General features: G+C 51.1%; 2 protein-coding genes across 5 annotated transcripts; one reads left to right on the top strand and one right to left on the bottom strand.

Annotated features, from left to right (window-relative positions):
• Positions 1-9837: 9837 nt before the first annotated feature.
• CDCA8 (cell division cycle associated 8) lies at positions 9838-18920 on the bottom strand. 4 transcript variants are annotated; one of them, XR_007767623.1, is made up of 12 exons: positions 18781-18920; positions 18540-18668; positions 18184-18224; positions 17575-17650; positions 17078-17217; positions 16696-16775; positions 16262-16360; positions 15943-16069; positions 15426-15512; positions 14960-15050; positions 13258-13338; positions 9838-9873 (listed from the first exon to the last, which is right to left on the bottom strand). XR_007767623.1 is itself a non-coding variant. In XM_050909910.1 (11 exons), the coding sequence occupies exons 1-10, from the start codon at positions 18860-18862 to the stop codon at positions 15006-15008; spliced, it is 906 nt and encodes a 301-aa protein (XP_050765867.1). In that variant the 5' UTR covers positions 18863-18920; the 3' UTR covers positions 13157-13338; positions 14960-15005. The 4 variants fall into 4 exon arrangements, 3 of the variants coding, with proteins under 3 accessions (XP_050765867.1, XP_050765868.1, XP_050765866.1); XM_050909910.1 differs by lacking the exon at positions 9838-9873 and having other exon boundaries at positions 13157-13338; XM_050909911.1 differs by lacking the exons at positions 9838-9873; positions 13258-13338 and adding an exon at positions 13487-14791.
• A 157-nt stretch (positions 18921-19077) lies between these two features.
• C22H1orf109 (chromosome 22 C1orf109 homolog) lies at positions 19078-20988 on the top strand. The gene is made up of 4 exons (XM_050909717.1): positions 19078-19343; positions 19424-19603; positions 19682-19800; positions 20177-20988. Exons 1-4 carry the CDS (start codon positions 19078-19080, stop codon positions 20242-20244), a joined length of 633 nt encoding a protein of 210 aa, XP_050765674.1. The 3' UTR covers positions 20245-20988.
• The last annotated feature ends 4224 nt before the right edge of the window (positions 20989-25212 follow it).

The raw sequence follows: 25212 nt of genomic DNA, 5'->3' as shown, positions 1-25212 counted from the left end.
TCTTGTCATCGTGAACAGCACAGAGAGATTAAATGAAAGACTGAGGGAACAGTCAAGATCAAAACTCAGATTTCCAGATGTCCGGAGCACGGCAGGTTGCAGGCTCGCGATGCTCCGTCCCCTCGGACCCGACCTGGCACAGCAGCTCGGGGTACATGTGCGCGTGCACGTGCCCTCTTAATGAGAGAGAGTGAAATACGGAGTGACAGAACCAGAGCCCACCCGTCACCAGCAGTGCTGGGGGCTTCTTTCCTTGGCAGCTCCAGGCAAAGGCTGTTCTTAGACCTCGTTCTGCAGGAGCTCCTTCCCCTCAGGGGAGCCCCGGGTTCCTTTCCCAGCGCCTGCAGCAGCTCGTGTCCCCGCTGCACAGCTGCAAAACGGTCACAGGTTCAGGAACTGAACCGAGGTAGGAAGGGACCGGCCGGACCCCGGGCTGGGGGCAGAGACGCGCGGGGACAGCAGAAGCGCCGTGCTCCGCGCCCCCGGTGAGGGCTGCCGGCTCCGGGACGGTCCCCATGCTGCAGGATCAGCTCAGCACACAGGTCCCCAGCACACAGGTCCCTAGACAAGGGCTCTCCTTCCCCGGACGCTCTCCTCCGGCAGAAGGATTGCCTCAGCCCTGTCTTCTTATCACAAGCTACCACAATATCCGCATCTATCCTTTTCACCCCACAGGCGGTATTTTGACTTCTGGAATTCATCTTACCTAGCAAGGGACTCTAAATATATCCCAGACAATTTCCTCTCCTCATTTTTAATAATCTCTTTCAGCTTTAAATTAGTTTTTGAAAATATGTATTGGGATGATAGGCTTTTTATCACAGCTGATAGACAACATTCATCACACCCGTGTCCTAATCCTCACAACACATGCACATTCATTACAGTAGCCCTGCATCAATTTTAGCAGCACTTAATTCATTACAACTCCATTACTGCCTGTGCACGCTCCCCACAACAACTTTACCAGCGATTTGTCACCCGGGTCCCCGCGGGCGGCTCTGGTCCCCACCCCACGGAGCCACGGTGGCTCCTTGAGCCGTGGGACGGGATGGAACGGCCCCGTTCAGAGCACGGTGGGTGGAGGATGCCGTCCTGTCCCCGCACACGAGCGGGGCTCGCTCCGGAAACCTCGGGGAGGTGGAAGAGCAGAAGTAAAAAAGCCTTTTTCCTGCCCAGGATCCCTTCTCCGCTCGCTGGGCTGTGAGGGCGGGGGGTGGCAGCAGCCCCCGTGGGCACAGCGAGGCCGAGGCAATGTGCTGGGGCTGTGCAGGCGCGTCCTCCCGTCCCCCAGCCCCGGTCAGACCAAACTGGGAGCGATGGAGACAGCCTTGCGCAGGAGACCGATGGTGCCTCCCTGTGCCCTCAGCTCGGTCAGGGACCCCAGGTCCCAGAGGGAAGAACCTGCTGGCAGAGCCTACTGCAGCAGCGGCTCCTCTAGAACAACTACTCCAGCAAAATCCCAGTTTTGCAAGAAACCTCTCTGTAAGCAGAGACCTAAATATCAGGGCAGATGAGGAGCCACGCTGCCCGCTTTGGGCCAGAGCCGAGAGCAAGAAGAGGTAGTGACATGATCGGGAGACTGGTGACAAAGAGGAAAATCAGTGAAGCCTAAGCTCAGCAAGTTGCATTACAATGAGTGTTGCAGAGGTGGTGAAGCTGCAACATCTGTCGTGTCCCGGGAGCGGAGAGTTGTCTACTCGGCAAAAAATAAATCTCCTTGGGCTAGCTGTGCGAGACCAAGGACACGGCAACACGGCGCCCTGGTCCCTGTGTCAGCTCGTCTCATTCTGCGCTGTGCCCCTGTCATTAGCTGGCGCATAGAAGAGTAAGGGCAGGATTTACATGCCTCAGCCCACGTGCCGGGATGTTTATGGCACCGTAAAATGGCCGGGCTCTGAACAAACACAGCTGAGCAATTCTGCACGGCCCTCTGGTTTCCAAAGCTGCTTTACGATTCCCCTTTAACGTGACTGATTCCCCTTTACTGCGCTGGCTGATGAAAAGTATCACTGGGACAGTGACAGTTCCCTCTTGCCTGGGGCACGGCGGTGCCGGGGCTCCCGCCCGGAGCAGGGGAGGTGGGACAAGGAGCAGGGTCCCTCATGCTCCCCCTTTATACCATGGGCAGCCAGATTGGGAGTGCTCTCCTCCTGCCGCTCTCGCAGGCAGGAATTAGCCCAGAATCGATTAGACCCACTCTGCCAGGAAAGGAAATGCCCTGCGACGCTGCTGATACCGCACATGTGGACAGAAGAGCGCTGCCATTGAATACCCGCAGAGAAAGATTCGTCAGTAATCTTTGGAGCCAAAAGGCAATTATGACTGTAGCAAATAATTTCAGCCTCCAAACAGGACAAGAATATTGTCAGCACAGGGAGATCTTGGGAAGCAGGAAAAGCAACACGGTGGCTCTGTATTTAAAATAGTGTTTCTACTTCTAACCAAAAGCAAATTGTCGTTTTTAAGGACAATAATAGACACAAAGAGCAGAAACAGTCTGACTGCAGTGTCAGGGTTTAGCCAGAAAAAGGGGTGAGAAGGTAACACCAGGTCATTAGTGATGTACATAGAGAAGGAAAGCTTAGCAGAGACCTTCCTTGCAGCCTGCAAGCCCCTGCCTGCATCAATTAGTTAATGAGTCCTCAGCCCATCCTGGTCATGGCCCTGCCCATACGGTGTTGCCGAGCCCCTGCCTGCACAGCACCAGACTGGGGGAGCACATCCCTTGGCTGTGGGATGCATTTTTGGAGCTGCCGGGTCCCACCAGTGCCGCTCTCACCTGGCGGCACCGGCACAGCCGCAGCCCCCATCCCGGCGCATCCCCTCTGGACCAGGCGGACACACTCCGGACCACCCGCGCTGGCGGAGGCTTCGGGCTCCCCGAGGTGCACCCGTCCCGCATCCCGGCCCTTTCCCCCTCGCGGAGAGGGTGGCTGCCCTTGGCTGGGTCACTCACCGTCAGCACAGGCAGCGGGGCCGGAGCAGGGCTCTCCAGCAGAGACATTAACAGCTTCGTTAGGATGGGAAGTGTCCGGGGTGTTTCAACATAATTGGTGGGGGGTGACACGTGCAGGAGGTGTCTGCAGATATGCTCTGCTCGGGGTGCGAGGGACCACCGTGAGCGCCTGGCCTCTGAAAACGCTTGTGCTGTGCTGCCTCCACACTCCTGCCCGCGCTGCCTGCTGCTGCCTGCGGCCGGGGCTCACCTCCCTCCCGGCAGCAGGCAGGGCCCTTCCCGGGGCTCCAGCGCTTTGCACGGAGAAAGTTCCTACGGCAAACCTTAGATAAGGCAGGGAGTGCTGCGGGGAACAGATGGCAAGTGCCAGATGGGTACGGTGTCTGAGGAGGGAGATGTTATTGCGTGTCGTGAGCCATGGGCTCCAACGATCCCGCTCCAAACAATCGGCAATTAACTTAGGCTATTAGCATCAAACTTTGTCTCCAAAGTTTCCTCCCTCCTCTCTTTGCCAGTGGGCCTCCTTATTTCTAGGTGAGCTGGATATTTGATGAGAAAATGAACCCGTAATTCATTCGCAGCAAGATGCCTGGTTTCTTAAACAAGCGGAAAACCACCAGAAGGGTTATTTGCCAAAAATAATGGGATTACTATCGGTCGGCACTATCCCAAAGGGAAAGGGAAATTGGTTCTCTCTTGCAAGGGCTTTTACTTATAGTGAGCAGGTGGAGCCTTGTCACTGTTTTGTCTTGTGCTGGCACAGGCTCGGGACGTGTCCTTCCAGGGGACGCCCGCAGGCAGCACCCTGGGTGCTCCCCACTTCTGCAGAGGCGAGCTGGTGCCTCCTCAGCGGCGGCAGCGGCCCCTTCCCTGCCGCGGGCTGGGACCCCTGGCTCGAATCTGCCCCGCGGCAGCTTTTCTTGGTGCTCGGAGGGAGCATCTCCAGGCACGTGTCTCCTCCTCCCTCGGGCCACCCGCTCTTAAATCGGCCTGCACCGGGGCGCTGCTGGCTCCTCTGCCAGGCTGGCATTTTGGCGCACAATGGGGCATTACACCGATGCCAGAGGGGTCCCCGGCAGCCCCCAGCCACCACCCCACCATGCATGCCCAACACAGGGCTCAGGCATCCGCTAACGGGGCACTCGCATGGGAACTATTTGGGTGCTTACATCTGAACTAGCTGGGCATTCACATATGAACTAATTGGGCACTCATGCATAAATTAACCTGGTGCTCATGCGTGAGCGCTGCAGACCTTGTAATGTATGCTCAGCACCACTCGCCTTCCCCTCCGTTGTCTGCACTGCCTTAGAGCCATGCCGGCCACGAGGGAGGGGACACGCTCCCGTCATCCTGGAGGTTTATGTTCTGTCAAGGCTCTGCTGCGATACGACGCACAGAAAGGCCTTGCTGCTGCCCCGGTCCCTCGGGATGTCTCCAATGCCCGGCAGCTCCGGTGCAGTCTCTGAGCAGCTCTGCTCCCCGCCGCTCCCTTCGTGCCTGCACGGTGCTCTCACCGCTACAAGGGTGACTGCGCTCTGCACGGTTTGCTGTAAAGTGCAAAGCTATTGTGTTTCAGATCTCTGTCCCTTTCTGTCTGGCAGGATAACAGCATCTCTTTTTTTATCTGCAAGAGCTGTTTGGAGCTGGCAGGACTTGGAGCTGGCAGCTCTTGGCAAGTGGTTTCTTTGTCCGGCAGGTTCCTATGGAGCTGCATCTCCCATCATCTTTGTGTGCAGTAATTGAGCAACAGAAAGAGAAAGCGGGAGCGTTTGGGAGCGTGCACGAGCCGAGTGCTCGGCACTGCCCTGGCCAAGCTTCCCTCCCGGGCCGCACGCTCCAGACAGAAGGCATTTTCAATTGCACTTTCCATCTGGCATTGATTACTGTCCAATTTCTTGTACCTTCATTTGCAGTCAGCAGAGGCGGGCTGACTGACATTGAGGGAGAACAACTCCTCAGATCCCATCAATCAAGTGCCATCAGGATCCAGCTTCCCAGGCTCCCGGGCCACAAGGTCACCCTCGGTGGGAAATCAGCTTTCCATCTGAAGCAGAGCCCTTCTCGTGCCCCTCTCCCACCGCACCCCCGGCTCTGCTGCACGGCAGGCAGGCAGGGAGACGGATCTGCAAGCTGCCATTACTCACTGTCCCCCTCCATCCTGCCTCCGGACTCTCAGACCATTTCGGGGATAAGTAGGAAGAAAATTCACAACTTTGTTTTCAGGAAAGAGTGAGACAACACACGGGCACATCTGACAGCACCAGATGCAGAGCTTTTCCCCCAGGACCCCAGGTTCGGATCCCCACTCCTCACAGGGGCACCAGCCGGTGGGGGGCACCTCTCCCCATGCGTGCCGGGGGCCAGGCCCTCTCCCCGGCGGTGCCAGGCAGGCACACACATCCCTGGTGTCCCCCCGCAAGGGGCAGGGTGCCAGTCGGGCTCAGTGAAAGCCGTCAGCCCTGCGCAAGGCAGGGAGATGGGCAGCGAGCGCTCGAGGGACGACACTGGCCTGGCACCGAGCAGGGAGCGTGAGCCTTTCCCTCGGGCTCCTGGCGCTCGGCCATTCGGCAGCCGCTTTTCCTCAGGGAAACCCACAAGCGGTTTAAGGAAGGGGCCGCTCTGCTCGGAGGCTCCACGCTGACTCAGCCTCTTGGTAGAGGCTTTTCCACCGCTGCAGCTGAACGGGGAGAACAGCCGGAGCTGCGGCCCCTGCTCCGAGGTATGAACTCAGCCCGTTGCTTGTTTAGCTGGGATTTAAAGTCTGACGGTTCCCTGCTGCGTGAATTGCTGCTCGTGGCAGGTACACCGAGCTCCCATGCCTCCCGGGCAGTGAGGAGCTGAACCCCCACCCCAGTGCTGGGAGCAGGAGCTCGGAGTCTGTCCAGCTCCAGCTGCTGAGCTTCGCTCACCTCGCCCAAGCCAGCTCTTCCCTCCTCATTTGCACACTCAGGATGGCTGAACTGAGCGATACGCCTCCATCGCTAATGCATGCTGCAGCAATGGAAAAAAATCCACTTACTGCTCACAGAAGGTATTTGCAGATGCTCATCACACCAAATTACTCTGCAATTAGTGTTCTTCATGAAGGTGAACTGAGGCCCTTTGCAGAAGGGAAGGTTTGGAAAGAGAGCGCAGCAGACACATTTCCTAGAGGAAACCAAAGAAACAATCTCCCGAGTTGGATTTAATTGCCGTAACAGCAAACGCACAGACGGGCAGACAGGCTCTGCTGTCACCACTCACTGGGAGCCGGCCCCGCCATGCGGACCAGCCCTTGCTAAGCACTGCGCAAGCTGGGTGTCGGGGTGAGCGCCGGCCAGGACAACGGCAGGATGGTGGGTGCAAGAGGTGCATCGGGCTCTGGCAATGCAGGCAGGGACAAGCAGAAGGACAGACACCCAGCTTGTGCTGCCTGCTCGCCCACAGGAACTACCGAGCTGGCAGCAGGTCTCTGCCCTGCCTGCTCTGCAACTGGCTCCTGACTCTCACCCTTCCACCAGCGTTTGCCTGCCTGTCCTCCTCCCCGGACGAGCGGTGCTTAGGGATGGGCTGGCTCTTAAACCCAGCGACTCTCCTTGCTGATGCGGCAGCCCCAGGAGCTCCCTGCCTGCCTCAGCCCTAGAGCCGCACTGCCAGATGCTGCCTGTAATCTGCAAAGTTGGCTGGGAGAGGCTGCAATTAGTGCTCGACCCCCCAATGCTATTTTTATGAATGATGCAGGACAAGGATAAATTGGCCTTTTCCACAGGCTTTGTGCTTTGACACTAAGGATCGACAGTCACTTCCCTCCCGTCCCCTCGATCTGGGGGCTGTAGCCAGGTCCCGGCGCCGGTCGGGGCTCCTGAGCTTGCGCCCAGGGAGGGGGTTGCAACAGCAGCTGAGATCTTATTAACATTTCCAGTTACTACCTCACAGCAAATGAATTAATTTCAAATTGTGTATGAAACATGTTGGCTTCCCTGCTCAGCGTAGCCCTGAACTGTGCAAAATCAGCACTGTTTGTACTTTATAAGGAAGATTGACCCGTAAGTAGTAACTATTGATTTTTCCCTTGAAAGCTGCTCTCAGCCAGTTGCTGCAGGGTCGCGCAACGCCAGCAGAACAGAAGATGACACACACCGTTAGAGCATCAGATTGCAAGAGCGTATTTTCTCTTAATGAAAATAATCGTGGCTGCAGTTCAAGGTGCTCTCTTGGGGAGCACTTTGGCAGCGATGGGTGCTGCTCCAGCACTGCTGGGAGCAGAGCCTGCATGCTTTCATGCCTTAAAAACCTCACACCCTCCTGTTCCCCCAAGAGCCCTCTTCCACAGACGTCCACGAGTGTAACCGCACCCGTAGTGACTCGGTAGAGCACGTCCAGAGCTTGCATCCCTTGCCGGGACCCCCAGACAGGAGAAGCCCGAGCCCAATGGCATCCTCCCGTGGGAGCACGTGTTGGGCACAGGCAGAGGGAATTGCTCCCTTCCCTTTGCCCTCTCCCACGGTGACTTCTGGCTCTAGAGGGGCATTTGCCGATTCCTTCGGAAGCGCAGGCAGCTGCCTGCGGGCAGGGCCTGGCGCTGGGGTGAGAGCCTGCACTGGGGGCATGGGCACTGCCCTGGCCACGCTCCTCAGCACGGCCAGGCTTAGGGACGGCAACCGAGTTTGAGGACATGACTTTCCTATTAACTGTCTCGCCCTCATTAAGGAAATTAGATTAATTACATTGCAGCAGGCAATAAATCTTTCCCTGGAGAGACAGGGAGGGTGCCTGGGATTTTGGTCTCCATGTGTGATGTTAAAATTAGCGATTCTGTCTAATCCCATTTTTCAGTGTAATAATGCTTCTGGGTGAGAGGCGTGTAAAGCTCTGTGGCTTATGGGCACTAATTTTCTGAGATAAATAGAGAATTTCTTCCCCACTCTCATCAGAGCTAAGGATGAAATTGCTCTGAAGTCCGCACCCTGTAAGCTCTGTTTCCCACTGCTGTATTTTAAGAGGACATTTATGCTTTCCCCAGCTCCGATGTGACAGCCGAGCAGTGGCACCCTGCAATTCCACAGCGAGGTCCAGCCACATCAGTTTTCATATTATCTTGCTGTAAATGAGATTCACTGGACAACACAGATCTGATTTGCAGCACAGCTGTGAAAGAAATCCTACCTTTAAGAAAGCTACCATCTATGAATAAATTGGATATACTTATTTTGCTCTCCTGACAGGCTCAAACTTTCACTTGTGAGGCTGTGAAAGCCAAGACCCCGCCTGCCTCGTGGGCACCTCTCACAGAAGGAAATACTTGATGTACACCTCAGGAAAGGTCTCACCTTGCTGGAGGGCGCTTGGCACACCCGGCTTCCTCACCCTACAGGGACGGCACCGCGGCCGGAGGGGAGCTGGACTCACAGCTCCCTTTCCAGAGGACTGGGCTATATGGGCAATCCGCTTCCCGCTCTGTCCTTGGAGGCATCAGACCCTCAGATCCAGGCAGCGAAGGCTGGCGCTGCCTCAGGGAGAGCAAAACCCTCCTCGTTTCACCAGTCGGCTGCTGGCAGGACCTGGAGGGATGGGCTGTGACCCAACGCCATCGTCCTTACAGCCGTGTGCGGCCACGCAGGAGTAACAGCGGTGGACCAGAGGACAGCAGGTACTGCACACGGGACAAGCTCTTCTCCTAAGGACCTCACCACAGAGCAGCGCAGCTCCCCAGGAACTCGTCTGTATCATCAACAAATTTCCTACCCAGTAGCTAAGCTACAGCCCCTCGGCTCCTTACACAACTTCCCCAAGGCTGAATCTTGCCAACCAACGTAGCCCTCCCTGCTAAGCCATTGGGTGCTTGCCAAGAGACCACCCATCCCGCCTCTGAGCATACATGCATGTGGGAAGACAAGCAAGCATCACAGCAAGGCTCTTCTCCCACCGCACACCTCCAGGATTCACCCGGAGTCCTGCAGCACAATCAATTAGAGGAACACAAGCTGCAGCTAAATCCATGGCAAACAACAGCGTTTGATTTGTTTCCTGGAATCCCTGTCACACACAGTGACACGCGATACGGGATCAGCTGAAAGGCTGTAAGGTCCCACAGGGAACATCGCGTTACAGCAGACAGCGATGGGCAGCACCCGGCTGTCCGAAGCAGCGTGGACATCGTTAAACGCTGTGCAGCACAGCTTCCCTGCGGCGAGGCACCAGCCTGGAAAACCCACCACCACTCACATCTTCTAATTAATACATTATACCTAATTGAGTGCCCAACTGCTAAATGATGTCAGTCAGGTTAATTAAATGTTAAATCTTTGTCAGTTAGCAAAAAAAACAACCAAAGAAAAAACCACCCACCAAAAACCTCCACCGAAAAAAAAGCCCACAAAGAAAGGAGGGAAAAAAAGTGAAGTTAAAGAAGCTTAAGCTGCTTTGGCAGGCTGTGTCCCCAGCTGATGAAGGGTAATTCAAGCCTTGTAACTCTGCTCTTCGAGCATTCACCCCATCAGCAATTGCAGAGGGAGAGGTTTGATGAGCCACAGGAGGCAGCCGCAGAGCTGAATCCCTGTGCTCACCTCTGCTCCATCCGTTACTTCTCTTTCCACAGTGGACTCGCAGTTCTTCAGCATGGAGACCCCTTTACCTGTGTGCGACGGGAGTCCGACACTGTGCCAAGGAACACCACCGGCTGGGCCTCCTCATCGCTGTGCTGCAAGCTGCCAACAGCCATCAGCATCACTGACTGCGGCTCCAAACAGCGCGTTCCCCTTCGGCAGAAGCGGGGCGAAGAGCAAGGTGAGGAACCAGCTGGCCACGTCTTGCGATTCGGGGAGCAGGCAGGAACGCAGCTGGCAGCAGACCTGGGACCCACAGACTCATTTCCCTGATGGAGATGATCTTTTTGCCTCATTAAAAACTGCACGTTGCTCAGCTGTGAACTGCTGGAAGGAAGATTCAAGTTAGAGCAGAGCCAGTGCAACGTCCCAGCTGCAATCAGGTGGCATGGAAACGCACGCTGGGATGGGAGTGGAGAGAGCACCCGTCCCCACCGAGAAAGGCCACCGAAAGCTGAGTCCTTATTGAAGGGAATAGTATCATGCATCACAGACTTGACACTAGGAGCTTGAACTTCTCACCGGTCCCCAGACAGCCCTCTCCGATTCACTGAGATGTGGGAACTCATATTGAAAAGCCAGTTTGTGCACACTCTGACTAGGACAATGTGTCCTATTGATTAAGCAAATAATGTCTTTTTTTAAAATACCTTTTTCTTGTTATTTCCCTGACTCCTAAGACTTATCTGTGTTTTCAAAATGACTCACAAATTCCACAAATGGATGAATTTTTGGTGTGCAGAATATCTTTACTGCTAGCTGCAGTCACTGCAATTGAACATAAAATTTGGAGATGCAGCCTGTTCAACTAAACTCACCAAAACGGCAGGGGTTTCCAGATATGCATTTCACCTTTGAATTTGCAGTTCTCCCAATCACTTATTTAGAGAAGAGAAATGACTTATGAACTCCTCCATGCCTCTTTCAGTGATGCTAAGGAATATTTCCCCTTCTTATGCCTTCAGCTGACCCAGGAAACATGGATTTCTGGTGGAATTATACAGGTCAGCTGGAGGCGTTGCGTGTGCTGTCCTGCACCTTCAAATCAAAAACTCCTGCATGAAAAAATAGCCTAGAGACAGCTCTAATTTGTTCTAAACTATCACCCCTTCTATCAGCAAGCAGGGAATTGTTATCTATTTATTTCTTACAATGTCACCGAATCAGTGACCACCTGCAAGGTGTCCATGATGATAAACGCTTGCTTTGTATATGGAGCTATTTCTGACAATGCTTGATAGTGCACATCTATCAAATTGCCTGGAAGAGCCACCTATTAGGATCATTATCTAACACAGTCCCTTTGTGGGAGTTCAATGTCAGCACCTGCTGGGGAAGGTACCTCACTGGGTACCTAATTCTGCTCATTATTTCTCTAGATTAATAGTTTCATCACATTTCCATTATGAGTTTGGGCTGAACTTTGGAGTTCTCACACCCAGAACAAAGCTGTAGCACAAGCACCGAGACTCCCGAGCACCCTCCCAGCGCGCTGCGTACTGCTGCGCCCGCTTGGTGTGAGCAGGAACCCCCGTCCGGAGGGTTGGCTGGCCGAGCTCTGTGCCAGCCGGCCAGGGGAAGGCAGGAATGCTTTTTTCCCTGCAAGACTGTAGTTATCCAGCACTATAAAAGCCCTGGGCAAACACAGACACACCCTGCTACTTGCTTGCTCCCTGCTGGGTCTGCGCTGCTGGACGTACCACCAGCTCGCCTTCTGCAGCTTGCTCTGTCCCCAGCTTGGAAGAGCTTTGGTTCAGGAGTTTTGATCTTAAAAAGTCAGTGCTCAGCAATCTTTTAGCAGACCATGGCCATTAGTCGCCAAACCACCCTTCCTACAAGAAAGCCACAGCTCTCAGCCCTGGGCAGTATTCATCAGGACTGAAATGACAACCAGGAAAACCACTTTTTCTCATGCGACCAGCCACAGAACACGGGGCCCTTAATTCCTTCTGCAGAGCCTCACCTATTAACGCAAAACACAGGCCCTTGGAGGTCACGTAGTTCAGTTCTTGGGAAGAACACATGCAAACACAATATTCCGAGAAGGCACCTCAACATCCTCTCGCCTTTCCCCTCAAGACTGGCTCTGTTGAGAGGACAGTCCCTGAAGCCATGCCCACAGCATCTCAGACCTAGCAGCAGCTCAGATGGCACCAGCTAACGTCAGTCTCTTTCTGTACGCTGAACTGCTCTGGTGAGTGATGGATGCAGCCTCTTCCAACCTGACAGAATAGTTATTTTCCTGCGTTGCTTTTTATTTCTCACCACTCAGTTTAAAGAGCAGTTCGGACTACAGCCAGGCTAGCATACAAATAATATACAAACAAAACCTCCCCCAAATCCACAAAAAAGTCAGCCAGCTTCCCTGTGTTGCCCCCGTAATCCTTGAACTGAAGAGGGATGTTCTAGCTTTGTTAAACAAAATGCAACTGCCATGTAGTGTGCAAAGGGCCAGAAGCGATGCCAACAATTTATATGGGCAATAAAACTGCAGAAAAATGAAATACTGCTTACCCACGTTCTAGAGTAGCACACGGTGCAGGCAGCACGCAAAATGGATTTAGGTGATGAATCTGTTTAGGTATTAGCTGCCAGATAGCTTTAATTCATGTCAGATACAATTAACTCACTCTGATAATTGGAAAAGGAAGCTTGAATAGTAACAGCATTGTTGGTTGGATCGTGCGGGAAATGCCGTGCTTCAGCAGTACCACCTCTGCAAGGAGGAACCCTGAGCTATGCTGCCTCCACACTCTACAGAGCAAATTCAGCACACAGACAACCCAGACAGGTACAGACTGAAATGCAGTCGTAACCCCTCCCAAGTTCTACAGATTCTGCTTCTTCCAGTCTTCCAGGTGCTAAACGTTATTTTGCAAGCAATTTTTTGCTGTAGGCATAAATAATGTGTTAACCCCAATAACAGCACAAATATGGCCTTTCATCCCCCAGAAGAATCAGGAACATACAGAACATAAATCTAGAGTTAGAAACAAAGGTATGCCTCTGCTCTTGGGAGAGCTGGGTTAGGCAGGCTTGCAGGGACACAAGGCTTTCACATCTGCAGTGGAGAAGTCCGAGGAAGCAATCAGGTCATATCTGCATCTCCTTACCACTCAAGAGTCATTAATCTAGAGGAACAGGACTACTGTCTAGTACTAGCAAAAACATTAATTCCTGGATTTACTAAGTAACAATACCATACCTCAGCATTAAACAGGAGACAGAAATGGCTGATCGTGTAACAAGCATGTCGAGGCAGGGCCTTAAAGACTGTAACTAGAGCTTTTAAAAGCAGACAGTATTAACAGAAGAATTCTCTAGGCCAGCTAAGCATTCTAGTTCATTTTTTTTCCTGGTAAAGACATGTTTAAAGCAGAATCTAGACTTACACATCTGTATCCAAGCAAGTGTGTTACAATTTTATTTACAGCTTAACTAATTGTTTTTTTAATGTTAACAGAATTCAACGACGACAGCAAGGCAAGTGTACTTGTAGCCGAGTAGTTTACAATATTGCCACCTGCAGTTAGGACTTAGAAGCTGCCAAAACCTCTTAAATAGTGATTTCCAAATACATGGTATATACTTGAGGTTTGCACTACAGCGACATGCTTGCTTTTTAAAGGAAATTCATGTATGAATGCTGTTCTACAAACTTTCTCCCATGCCACAGGTTGCATCAAAGATTTACACCAAAGCGTAAGTTACCTCTGACAGCAGCTTTTCCCAGTCTTCCTTGTTAATCATGCTGTAGGCTTGGCTTTTGCCAAAAGCAGAACTTCTCCAAACCTAGAAAAATTCCCAAAGTCTCAACATCCTTGTTTATAGGCCCTCCAAAGAGGCTTAAATCAAGGACAAAAAGGTATCTTTGGAAAGGACAGTGCTCCAGCTAACAAAGAAACAGGCTTAATTTTAGAAAAAAAATCTTAGACAAAGGTAGAGAAGCAAAGTTCTTTACTCTGAATGCTCTCTTAACATGCCAATTAAAATGTTCTCATGTTAGCTTCCCTGCTGAAACAGAGGAAGGATTATCAGGTTGTCTCTTGCAGATGCCCTTTTACATATTTGACTTTCTATGACCCATACAGAATAATGCTTAAGGAATCAAAGCTAACCACACTTTTAAGGGATTCCATATCTCAGTTCAACAAACGAGAGAAGTGTCCTCTCCCATCCTGTACCAGCTACAAAGATTCACAACAAAAATGAAACCCTGGGTTTAGGGTGAGAGGAGTCTTTTACATTTTAAGACTTTATGCAATCTTCCCACAGAGAGCTAGCACTTCATAGAGAGCTCTGCTTTTCCAGGCTGTTGAAAAATAAGATGGTGGTTGTAGGAAAGCAAATACAAGACTTCTTCCCTGCTTCATTTTGCAAGGAAGTGTTAAGCCAGATGAGTGCTCCTGCTTACACTTTTAAATATACATACAGTAACCCTTTCCCAAGCGGCTACATTTAAAGTTGAATTTTCATGAATTTGAAGTGGAGCAAGATTTCTCTGTATTTTCTATAAGCAAGGGAGGAAAAAACCCATTAATGACTGAGGAAGTTATTTTGTTGTGTTCAAACAGCATTTATTGGATATGGCTCTTTGTCAAAGAAATGCACTGTCAACTCAATTTAGACAAGAAGAAAGGGCAAAACAATGTTTTGACTAGTCCAAGCTTTCTTCTTCCCTGTCTATACTCAGTTCCAGGAGTACTGCTTCTAAAGATTTTGAAGGGGGTGTAGGAAAAGCAAAGTTCTCTCACATTAGAGATACTCCAGTAGCTCTAAGGTTACTCTCAGTAATCTAGTTAAGCAGTGGTCTAGCTGATTGATTCTGTTAAGTTAAAGTACCTGTGATCTTTTATTTCTTTAAAAACAATAAAATGCATAAGTTCACTATAAAACCCTCAAAGCCAGTTAAATACAATGGCTGCTATAAGAACAAAAGGATTGCTATTCGTGGCAGCATCATGAACTACAAGAAGCTTTCCATTTAGTCCCAGGCACCAGTAACTTGCCTTTAGGTATCTCAGGTACTATACTGAGATAGTCACCGCCTTTTAAGCACATTAGCAGAGAAACGACGTGCCTGGAAAGAAGCGCAACAGATCTGATCTGTTGCTGTCTTTGCCCAGACAGATACGAACTCCAGTCACTTGTGTCCACTGCTTACATCTTCTGCAAGATACCAGAATAGCCTTTCTGCCCAGCTTGCTGGCCTGCAAGCCCAAGATAACTGTATCTTGGTCTCAACCTTAAAGGAAATAGGAAATAAAGTATTTTTTTTCCTGAATAAAAACAATGCAATCTATTCTAATCCCATGACATATTATAGGTAGAAAAATTAGTTCTTAACTTCCATTTTGTAAATTAATGGAAGGAAGACACAAATTAGAACAAGAACTAAAGGTAGCAGTCCTACATGTAACATTCTGTATTTACAGAGAGATGTCAACATTCACGGAGTTTCATCTAAGGGTTTTTGCACCGCTGCAAGCCTGTGCGAGACGAACCTAGAAAGAGAGAGAAATTAATCAGTACTCTAAGAGCCACTGTTATAGCCCACAACCACTTACAACTTCTGCCTGAAGTAGAAGACACTTTCAGTTTTGATTCAGTTTTTCAAAACATGGACAGTAGTTCTTTTTCAAGAAGCGCATGGTTTATCCACAGTTTGTATTAAGCTAGGTGTGATGTAAAGCTTACATCCCCCTCCCTCCCTTCTCAGTTCATGCTTCTTCTTGACCACTGACATGAGCCAAAATACAAGACAAAGGGGGAAAAAATAAGGAGTTTCTATTACAGCTCAACAGTCCAGTGACTAATGATAGAGTGACAACGCTGCCTTACAACTTCAGGTCATGATTGAGAAAAATACATAGACTTACTGATAGCTTCTTCATAATTCCTTGGGCCTCTGGATTCAGATGAAGAAGATTCTTCTTGGTCAAATCACTTGCTGTTAAACGAATGCTCTGTGAAAAAAAACCCCAAACCTTAGGTTTTCTGTTTGGTCAGCCGTAGTAGCCAGACGCGGGGGGGGGAAGTAAATAAGATCCAAACATGCTAGGAGACCACACACAAGCAGAGAATTCAGCCTGACCAGAAGCTCATCTCATACTTTTCTTGCAGTGCATTAACACATTACTGCCAGCAGAAGCTACTTTAAATGTTACTTAAATGCACAGCAAAACATCATTCTACATTCTGCTTTGACCAGCCTGAACAGCTCCCACTTCCGACTAAAAATCTTTCAAGGTTCTTTTAAGCTAGATCAATCCTCTGATAAACGGCAGTGGCACAACTAAAGAGACGAGAGTGGATGACCTGAAACTGGTAAGGCCCCCAAGAAGTTACAAGCTATCCCTTCAGCATAGATTTTACAGACGAAAGTTTCTGATTTACCTCCCCTCCTCCAACAGGGACTGTAATGAAGATATCGTTGCTGTCAGCAAGGGGGCTGCCATTGGCAGAGATGGTGTAAACACGTTCATTTACTGCGGGTGTGCGCAAACCCGGTGTCTTGAAAATTCTGAAACAGAAAGTTATAGGTAAGTAATTTCACTGCAATTGCTAAAAGCACTTTGACTAAAAGTCTTTCATTTCGGGTTCAAAGAGCCACTAAGGATTATGTTGCAAATAGAAGACAGATACATACATAAAGCAAATGGCAAGGCACTCCCCTACATAAGAGATTAACAGAGAAATTTAACAGAATACAAACCTGGAATCAAATTTGGGTGTGACCATGGAGGTACCTCCTCGAGCACAGAGATCAACAATTCTACCAGTAGCTGGAGTGATAAAGTTGTTTTTGCTTGATCTGTTAAAGGGAAATAAACAAACATCTGCTCATAAGAATACTTATAACAAATGTACAAGCACTATCTTATCAAAGACTTGAATGAGGTTATCACCACAGAAAGCCAGAGGTTCTTACTAACCAAAGGTAAACCCCAAAGCTAGGGATAGCTGGTCATCACAGGAGAGGAAGTTGCGTATCTTTCATTCACTGTCAGATCACTGTTTTTCCTATAGCATGGCACAACGATATCAACCAGCCTACTAAACCATGCTCCATTCCATTTAAGAGTTATATCAGCGCTACACACTTACTCTCCATTTCTGAAATCCAGTGAAAAAGATATCCCCTATTACCTTTTACTCATGCGCTTCACTCTTGCTGAAGGAGCTCTTCTGCTCCTGGACACTGGCACTTTCTTAGTGGACGCCTTCACCTGAAACACACATTACTCACCAAATCAGTTACTTCACTCCCGTGTGACAGCTGAGCCCACAACGAACAAATGCTTCCATACAAACTGTTTGGCTCAATAGGCTCCTTTTTATGGCAGAAGAGTCCAGAAACAAAGACTGTACAAGCTTCTGTGACCTTCTCCTATCGCTAGAAGTTTCAGGAAGCGATACCTGTTTTGAAGTCCCCCTCAAAGTATCCTGGACAGCTATATTATCATAGGCATCATCTCAGCAAGCAGTTTATATCTTGGGAATAAAGTCATCGCAAAGAGCAACTATTTACCTTTCCAGTTCTTGGATTAACGTTTTCAGCTTCTAGCTCTGGAAGACATTGGCTATCATGTTTTGCTTTCTTTGCTAGAGGAAGCAAAGGAGGCTCTGCTTCTTCTTCAATAGCTTCAATAGCCTGTTTAGATTTTTCCACTAGAAAGAGAAAGCGTTATCTAAGTTGAAAATAAATAATAACTACATTATTAGTTAGCAGCAGAGGTAACCAGTAAACAACCACTTATGCCGAAGCATTTCTGGCAACAATTTGCTTCTGAAATCCAAATTCCAGTGTAATCCAAATGGTTGACAGAGCGCTATTTTGAATTATTTTGAGTGTTTTAATAAAATTAAGTAGAGCTACTGCAGATAGTAGGAATAAAAGTAGGATTATTTTCCTGTCTTTAAAAATATTGAGGGATGTAAGTAAGAACTGAATTATTATTCATAGTATGTAAACCATGACATGCTTTCATCTCACTGAATTCATCACAGTGCTTAAAACAAACTGACCTTTCTTGACGATTTTTAAAGGAGTCTGGATAACTTCTGCTGTTAACTTGTTTATTTCTGTTATTTCCAAATCTGCCTAAAATTAAGAACAGTCATGACACCATTAGGATTATCAGTAGCATACAGTTCTGAGAAATCCAAGTTGTAGAGCAAATCCCTAATTATTTTATAGCAAGAATACCTCCATGTTTTGTGTTGTGCTCAGACTGGGACCTTTCATGCTATTCTGGAGGTGACAACAACACGTGAGGTCTGCATGCCTTTCAGGACTAACATGCCTTCTTTGGCAGCTGCAAGTATGCTTCACCTACGCCCTGCTGCTCAACCAACTTAGAAACGCTTTAATTTACTGAAAAGCGCGTGTGCTTTCAGGGATCTCGGAGTGAAATCAAGCAGGTAAGGAAAGACCGACAAGGAGCAGTATGAGCATGCAAATCCTGTATTGGATACAACAGGCATCTCTTACTGTTAAGTCTTAAAGCAGCATTTGTGAAAGTATTTATGCAACCTCTGCTATTGCAACACTTCTACAGACTCAAGAAACCCTTCAATTCCTACAGTGGTATGCAACGTCATCAGAAAAGCTTAACATTTATGCTAGATACCTACCGTTGCTGCCTCTTCCAGCACCTTTTTGCTTCCTCCTTTAGCTAAAAAGAAAATATTTTTTAAAAAAAATCAGTACATATCTAAGACAGCCCATACAGTATACGTAGGCATACTTTAATACGTCACCACTAGGGTGCAGAAAACCAGCACAAACCAGTTTTCCTGGCAGCGAGTGAGCAGCCTCAGACAAAGAGAGCAGCGCTTCCGAACAGCCCGTGGGCCGCCTGCGTGGGGGATTCCAGGCGGAGAAGATCCCGGCTGCTCCTTTATTACCATTGGTTTTAATTACCTAAGGCGAAGCGTGCCCCCGCCAGCCCAGTACCTCCCCCGGTCCCGGTCTCGGTCCCGTCCCGTACCGAGGTAGTCGAGCCAGTTCATCTCGCGGAGCGCCACCGGCAGCCGCAGGATCTCGATGTTGTACAGGTTCTCCACCTCCTTGACGAGGCGCTGCCCGTTCGTCCGCAGCTGCTCGACCCGGCTCCTCACTGCGGGGACACACACGGCGTCAGCCAGGGCCCAGGGCCCAGGGCCCAGGGCCCAGGGCCCGCTCCCCCCCGCCGCCCGCCCCCGCCCCCGCTCCCGGCGGCCGCGGCCTACCCTCGCGGTCGAAGTCCTTCAGGAAGGCCGCCAGCTTCCTGCCGCGCGCGCTCGCGCCAGCCTTCTTTCGCGCGGGAGCCATGGCGGCGGGGCCGGGGGCTGGGACTGGGGCTGGTGCCGGGGGCTGGTGCCGGTGCCGGTGGTCGGGGCCGGGAGCGCCGCCGCCCGCCGCGCGTTCAAACCCAACCGCCGCCGCCGACCGGCCAATCAGAGCTCAGCGCGGCGCGGCCAATCGGGACTCGGCGCGGCGCGATGACGCAGCGGGCCGGGGGAGCGCTTCTGGGTCGGCGGGTCGCTATGGCGGCGGCGGCGGCTGCGATGGCGGCGGCGTTGCGGGAGTGTGCGGCGGCGGTGGGGCGGCAGGACGCGGCCTGGCGGGCGGCGCTGGCCGCCTGGGCGCCGCTTCTGGGCTCGCTGGCCGGGCTGGCGGCGCAGATGCGGGCGGCGCAGCGGCTGGCGTGGGGTGGCTCACCCTTAGGCGCCTTCGGTGACCTGCGGGCGCGGCTGTGGCGGAAGCAGCGCGGCGCGGCCGAGGCGCTGCTGGAGCAGCTGGGCGGCCGGCGGTGAGGCGGCGGCGGCGGCGGGGCCGGGCCGGGCGGGGGTCGCGGGGCCGCAGCTGAGCGCCCCCCGCTTTGCCGCGCAGGGCGGAGCTGCGGGCCGTGCGGGACGCGGTGGGGGCCGGCGTGGCCGGCGTGCTGCGGCTGTACGAGGAGCGGGCGGCGGAGCTGGGCCTGGCGGCGGCCCTGCGGCGCGGGCCGCGCTGTCCCTCGCTGGCCGACGCGCTGGAGGGGCTGCAGGACGTGGAGCGCTACTACCGGCACCTGTATCCTTCCGCGGCGGGGCTCGCCGGGCGGCGCGGGCGGGTGCCTTTTTGTCTTTGTTGTCCTTATCGGGCGGGAAGGTACCTGGAGAGCAAGCTGCTCCTCCTCCGCCTCAGCTGCGACAGCCTGGCAGACATGGAGGCCCTCCCGCAGTCTTGGGAGAGGATTTTGGAGCGCTACAAGGAGGACGTGGTTCAAGGTAGTTCTGCTTACAGCAGACCCAAAGGGCCTTTCCCTGAGCTCCGTGCTGATGTCTCAGCCCCGGAGACAGCGCCTAGGCCCGGTGTTGCTTGCTGTGTTGGTCTCTGTAGCAGCGGGTGACCTTGCTCAGTTTGCAGTTGATCTTTGCGGTCTGCTCTGAGATCTCGTGGATGATTTTGGTTGTAAATACTCGCCATCGCACCCTGGGCACAGCTGGAAGCGACATCCTTCCTCGCAGCGTAACAAGGGGCTTAGTGATCCATCTCACTTACATTTTTCTTTATTGCTTTTAGAAACAAGTTAAATTTTAGTGGGTACAGAATACAGATAAAATGCATTAAGCTAATGGGGTTGTTTTTTTCTTTCCAACTCAGATATGCTTCTTAAGATCTCTCTGTTTGTGGACAACCAGCGAGAGCTGTGCTGCTCACCAGGCTCCTGACAGAGAACAGGAGGCACTGACGTTGGCCGGCTTCTACGAGAGCCTGGTATGTTCTGAGATGACCACAAAGAGGATGATGAGTTGAGGAAGCTTTACTTCTTGGAAGCTGAATGAGTTGGGTACTTGGCCTCAGCAGGAAATGCTTGGACTGTTTCATTTTCAAGTGGAAATGGACTTGGTGTCTGAACAAGAGGCTGAGCTGAACAAGCTATGGAAGTTGTCCTTTCTTTTGCCTGCCACGGATATTTTGTATACTGAAAAAAATGTTGAGACTTGCTAACTTGAGGCATGCTGCAAATAAGTGAGCGTAACATGAAGTCCAGCAGGCTGATACCATGTAAGAAAGATGTTTGGGTACTGTCCTTACAAAAAAATAAAAGATGTCAAATCAGGGCTTAAAAACAGTTTGCACCTCGTGCCTCTGAGCAACGTGTTTGCTTTCATCCCACCTGTACGTTGAAGAGGAAGGAGCAAATTTGGCTTGAGAATGTAATGATGGAGGTGCATGGACCTCTGAGTTCTGACACAGGCAGTTTTCAAGTGTGTTAGAGTAGGCTGCTCTGGTATCTCTGCTGGGGCATGTTTAAACCACAGTCTTAAAACTTCACGCTCTGTGGCAGCAGCAGCTGCTGATGGCTCTAGGGACATCTTTTGTTGGCCACGACACTGATCCTCTGTAACACCCCGGAAAGCCGCCTGTAGGTTCTCAGAGAAGGCCAAATAAAGAATTGTACTTGGACAGATTGTAGATGTGCTTGTGCTCCCTGTTGTTATGGCGAAGCAGGTCTCAAGCCCGGGGAGTCCATTTGACCACCTGAGGGCACTGCTTGACCTGCGGAGAGCCGTGTTCGGGGGCCCAGGAGCCTGCTGGCTGCGCAGGACTGGGGCTGCCAGTGCTCCCCATCAGCTGACAGGTCTTCAGGGGATGGTGCTTTATATGCAGCTCTAATTGCAAAGAAAAACAACGTCACCCTCTTGGCGTTGGTATGGCTTCCGGGCGTCACGGCTGATGAAGTCAGCATTTGCCAGGGGAAGGGCGTTAAGCCCAGGGAAGTGAGGCGGGTTCTGCTCCCAGCACGTATGGGGCAGGAGGGCTGAGGGCTGGTGCGGGACTCAGCTGGCTTGGCGGTACTCCTCCGCTCCCGGAGGTAGTTCCTCTTCGTGCCTGCGTGCTCTGTGTCGCTTCAGGACCCTGGCGTGCTCGCTGGTGCTGATCCTGTCCTCCAGCCGGCTGCGAGGGGCTCTCGTGGCTGGACAGGAGCCCCCTGCTCTGTGCATCCCCAACAGAGCCCGTGCGAGTGCAGCGTAACTCTGCTGTGAGTCACAGTACGACTGTTCTGAGCTTTTCACTTGGCCGTCTCCTTCCCAGGAGGAAGTGAGTCCTCCTCCTGCTGCTTCAGCTTAAGATGAAGCAGATGATGCAGTGAAGGTACTGGTTTGGCAGATCGGCCAAGAACGCAGTTTATTTAGCAAATGGCTGTACAGCAGTCTCGGTGCAGACACTTCTGCATGCAAAGCACTTCCCATCCTTGAGTGGCTCTGTCTCACCATGACCTGTCACTGACTCATTTTGTCAGTGTGCTGCTGATGCCGTGGGTTGCGTCACAGCATCAGTTCGGTATAAGGCATTTATTTTCCTGTCCACAGCAGAGTGAGCAATTTCATCTAGTTTCCTTTTCCAGAGCTTTGATTCCAGCCGCAAACTCCTCCCAACTCTAGAAGTTCACGTCCCGTGTTTAGGTTCCAGTCAGTGAAGCAGCCATAGGTAAACTTCATTAGCCATTGCCTGCTGCTACTGTTCAACCCGTGCATCTTCCCTAGGGACATCAGTGACTTCTGATTTTAAGGAAAGGGCAAGTATATGCCGTGGGATGACATGGATCGCAGTAGATTTATGTAGACGTCCTCCCAGCTATCTGACAGCTGAGTGCTGGTGTCCGCAGAGGCCGCCAGTCTGAAATCCATCTGACGAACAGAGGTTGAACGCTGTGGTACAGCAAAGAGCAAAGGTAACAGCAATATCTTTCGTCCGTCTCCTGTTCCTTTTCTGATACCGTTTTGAACCTGTGGCCAAAATGCAGACGTGTTGCCTGTGTTGGGAGTGTGCTGCCAAGCTCTGCAGCTAATGGCAAGCATGCACGCACCTCCCTCACTGCTGACGGCTGTCACTGCAACGAGTGACCTGCACAGTTCTGGTTTTGGGGTGGGGGGTGAGGGAGAGCAGGCAAATGGACAGCGAGCAGCTGTACGGCCTTGTGTTCATTACGCATGGCTCGAAGGGTGTAAAGATGGATGACTAGGGTGAATCCTGGGGTGTCGTCCTTGCTCAGGCCTTGATGTATCATCATCATAAAACAATAAATGACGGTGTTCGTGGATGGAGAATTGTGTTTACATGTGCACATGCTATACAGCCCTTCAACAACCCTCTTCTCTGTCAAGCTGTCTTTAGTACAGCTGCATAACGAACAAATGGATTTAAATTTAGGAAGGTCTTCAGAACAGTTCGGTGGTGGCCCTTCTGCTTCTCGCAGAAGCTTCATCGTTTGGCCCTCTGATGCCTGTCTTTAGGCTAACAACAGCCCTGCTGAAAGTGCTGAGAGAGCTTTCTGAATTACAAGTGGCCATGACCTGACTCCGATTGACTGAAATGGGGTGAAGGAGGTGCTCATTGAAGTTTTGGCGTGATTAATTACTCCGTACTGTTTCTGGTGAATGGGCCATGTCATCAGTTGCATTTGCAGTGCTCTGGAAGGGCGGGACTGAACCTCCGCATCAGAGCGCTCTAATTGCATACAACTGCGGGTTTGTTCCATTTCGAGATCTGGATGTTACAGCTCAGGACGGCTGCCAAGGTCCCCAGTTGCTAATGAGAATGTGGTTCCTTGTGTGTGTGAGAGACTCCATTCAGCCGGCATTCGCCAGGGAATCTCTGCGGGTTCGAAGGTTCCCACCAGGAAGACAGCCAGGGTGGGCATTCAGTCTTCAAGCGTTTAACTTGAGAGCGCTCAAGTGGGAAGGCCGCTCCTCCTCTTCCGATGCCCGGGAGCCTGCACGGCTGAGTTAGATACCTGCGTGCCGGCAGCAGGGATGTGGTTGGGTAGTGCCGTCCCAGCCTGCGGCTCCGAGGAGCCAGGGCAGGCTGTCTGCGGTAGGCGCTGCTCTCCCTCCCCACGTCTCTCCCTCATCCTGAAGGTCCTTGGCTCACTCTCAGTTTGTTTCTGTGCCTGAGCTTGCCAAGGTTGAGCTGTGGCCTGGCCCACCGTTAGCAAGCCATGTCTGCTGTCATCAGCGAAGGATTTCAGCGTCTGTCTGAGTGCTGGGACGGGAGGGAGGCGAGTGAAAAAGCGGCAGCATCTGCCTGGCAGGCAGCCGGGTCCTCTCCAGCTGCCTGGGGAAGGCGAATGCGGGGACGGGGGGCTCCAGCCTGTGTGATACCTGAGCGAGGCCAGTGGGTAAGGGCAGTATCAAGAGCTCTGAGAATAACTGGTAAAATATACCTGACCATAAAAATAAATCTGAGTGCCTTTATTTTTGGAGCAGAGCTCTTAAAGTATTCTTGCATGGAGATCTGTCCTTCAGGAATGCAATAAAACAAAGTTAGCAGCTGGAGCTACCTTGTTAAAGTAAAATTTTCAGGAAACACAAAGCTTGTGCTTTGATTTTCAGCTTTACCTCCTGCTAACTTAATTTGAAAATAGTTATTCTTCACTTATAGGGAAAGTACAAACTAAAATGAGTTACTAAATTTGAATACCCACGAACATTTATAGAGAGCATCTGACTTCTATCTGGTTAGTTTGTTTTTTCATGTAGGGTGAAAGTTAGCTTCTGATGCAGTGGTGTCTCTGCACAGTTCTGGTTCAGAAATGAGGACCTGCTGTGGGTAACTCCAGACTTTTAAAAGAAACCCGAAAGCTTTGCTTTAGCATAAGCTCATGGATTTCAAACAGATTTCAAAATTGAACTTACTACAAGGGTCCATAGTTAGGAAAAAGACAAAGGATTTGGCACCTGAATTTAAGTGTAAAGTGCGTCGGAGACAGAAATACGTGATAAAAAGCTTCGTGAGTCGTTTAATAAACCAAGCATGGTTTTCACAAGCCCCTGTGGTTTTCATGCTTATTCTTTGCGACTTTCATCTTGGCCTGAAGCAGAACTCCTTTGTGATTTTGCAGGGCCCAAGAGGCTGCGTGAGTGCTTATCCGCTCAGAAATAAAACAAACATTCTCCCATCTACATTAATTGGATGTGTAGCTCTGTTCCTAGCACCCGCTGTCTACGCTTTAGTGTTTCTCTAGTGCTCTTGACTTTATCACAGCATCTGCCCTGTTGAGTTGTTGGTGAGCTCCGAGGGGGGCAAAATCTGCTAATCCTATAGATGTGCGTTGAGCGGGGACACATCTGGCTGAGAAGCAGGGATGTGTTTTCCTGCAGCGCGGACGTGCTCAGCACAGGGTCCATTGTCTGCCCTTGCAAAGACGGGCACGAGCAGTTACTTGGCCAGCTCTTTGCCACCGTGGTTTATCCCTTGTTGCTACAGCCAGCCCCTTCTATTCCAGCAGACCCTCTAGGGCCGCCTGTCCTGCACTTCACGCTTCCGCAGAATGGAGGCTGTTCTCATCGCTCGCCTTATCTGCCAGTCCTGCATGGGTTTTATTTCAATCCTCCCTTCCTGCTTTTCCCCTCAACCCTTTCACTCCTCCTCCCTCCTGTGGAAACAAATCTACAGTAGGTGTCTCTTGAACTTGCCTGAACTCCTTGTCCCCAGCACCTTCCTGACTAATCCTTTCCAGATGTCCAGGAACTTTTATGTTTAGCAGTTTTGCTCAAGTTCCTCATTCGTTCTCAGATGGAGCAAACATTATATTTCCTAATATTATTTGAAAAATAAGACTGATCATGGCCTTCTGAGAAGTCGTTGCTGCCTCAAAATGCAATGTTTTAAGCACCGCTGCAGCCTTCTAC

The sequence above is a fragment of the Gymnogyps californianus genome, chromosome 22, assembly GCF_018139145.2.
Source record: "Gymnogyps californianus isolate 813 chromosome 22, ASM1813914v2, whole genome shotgun sequence".
Lineage (NCBI taxonomy): Eukaryota > Metazoa > Chordata > Aves > Accipitriformes > Cathartidae > Gymnogyps > Gymnogyps californianus.
The sequence above is the reverse complement of the archived record's forward strand: the minus strand, read 5'-3'. Positions and strand labels throughout refer to the sequence as shown.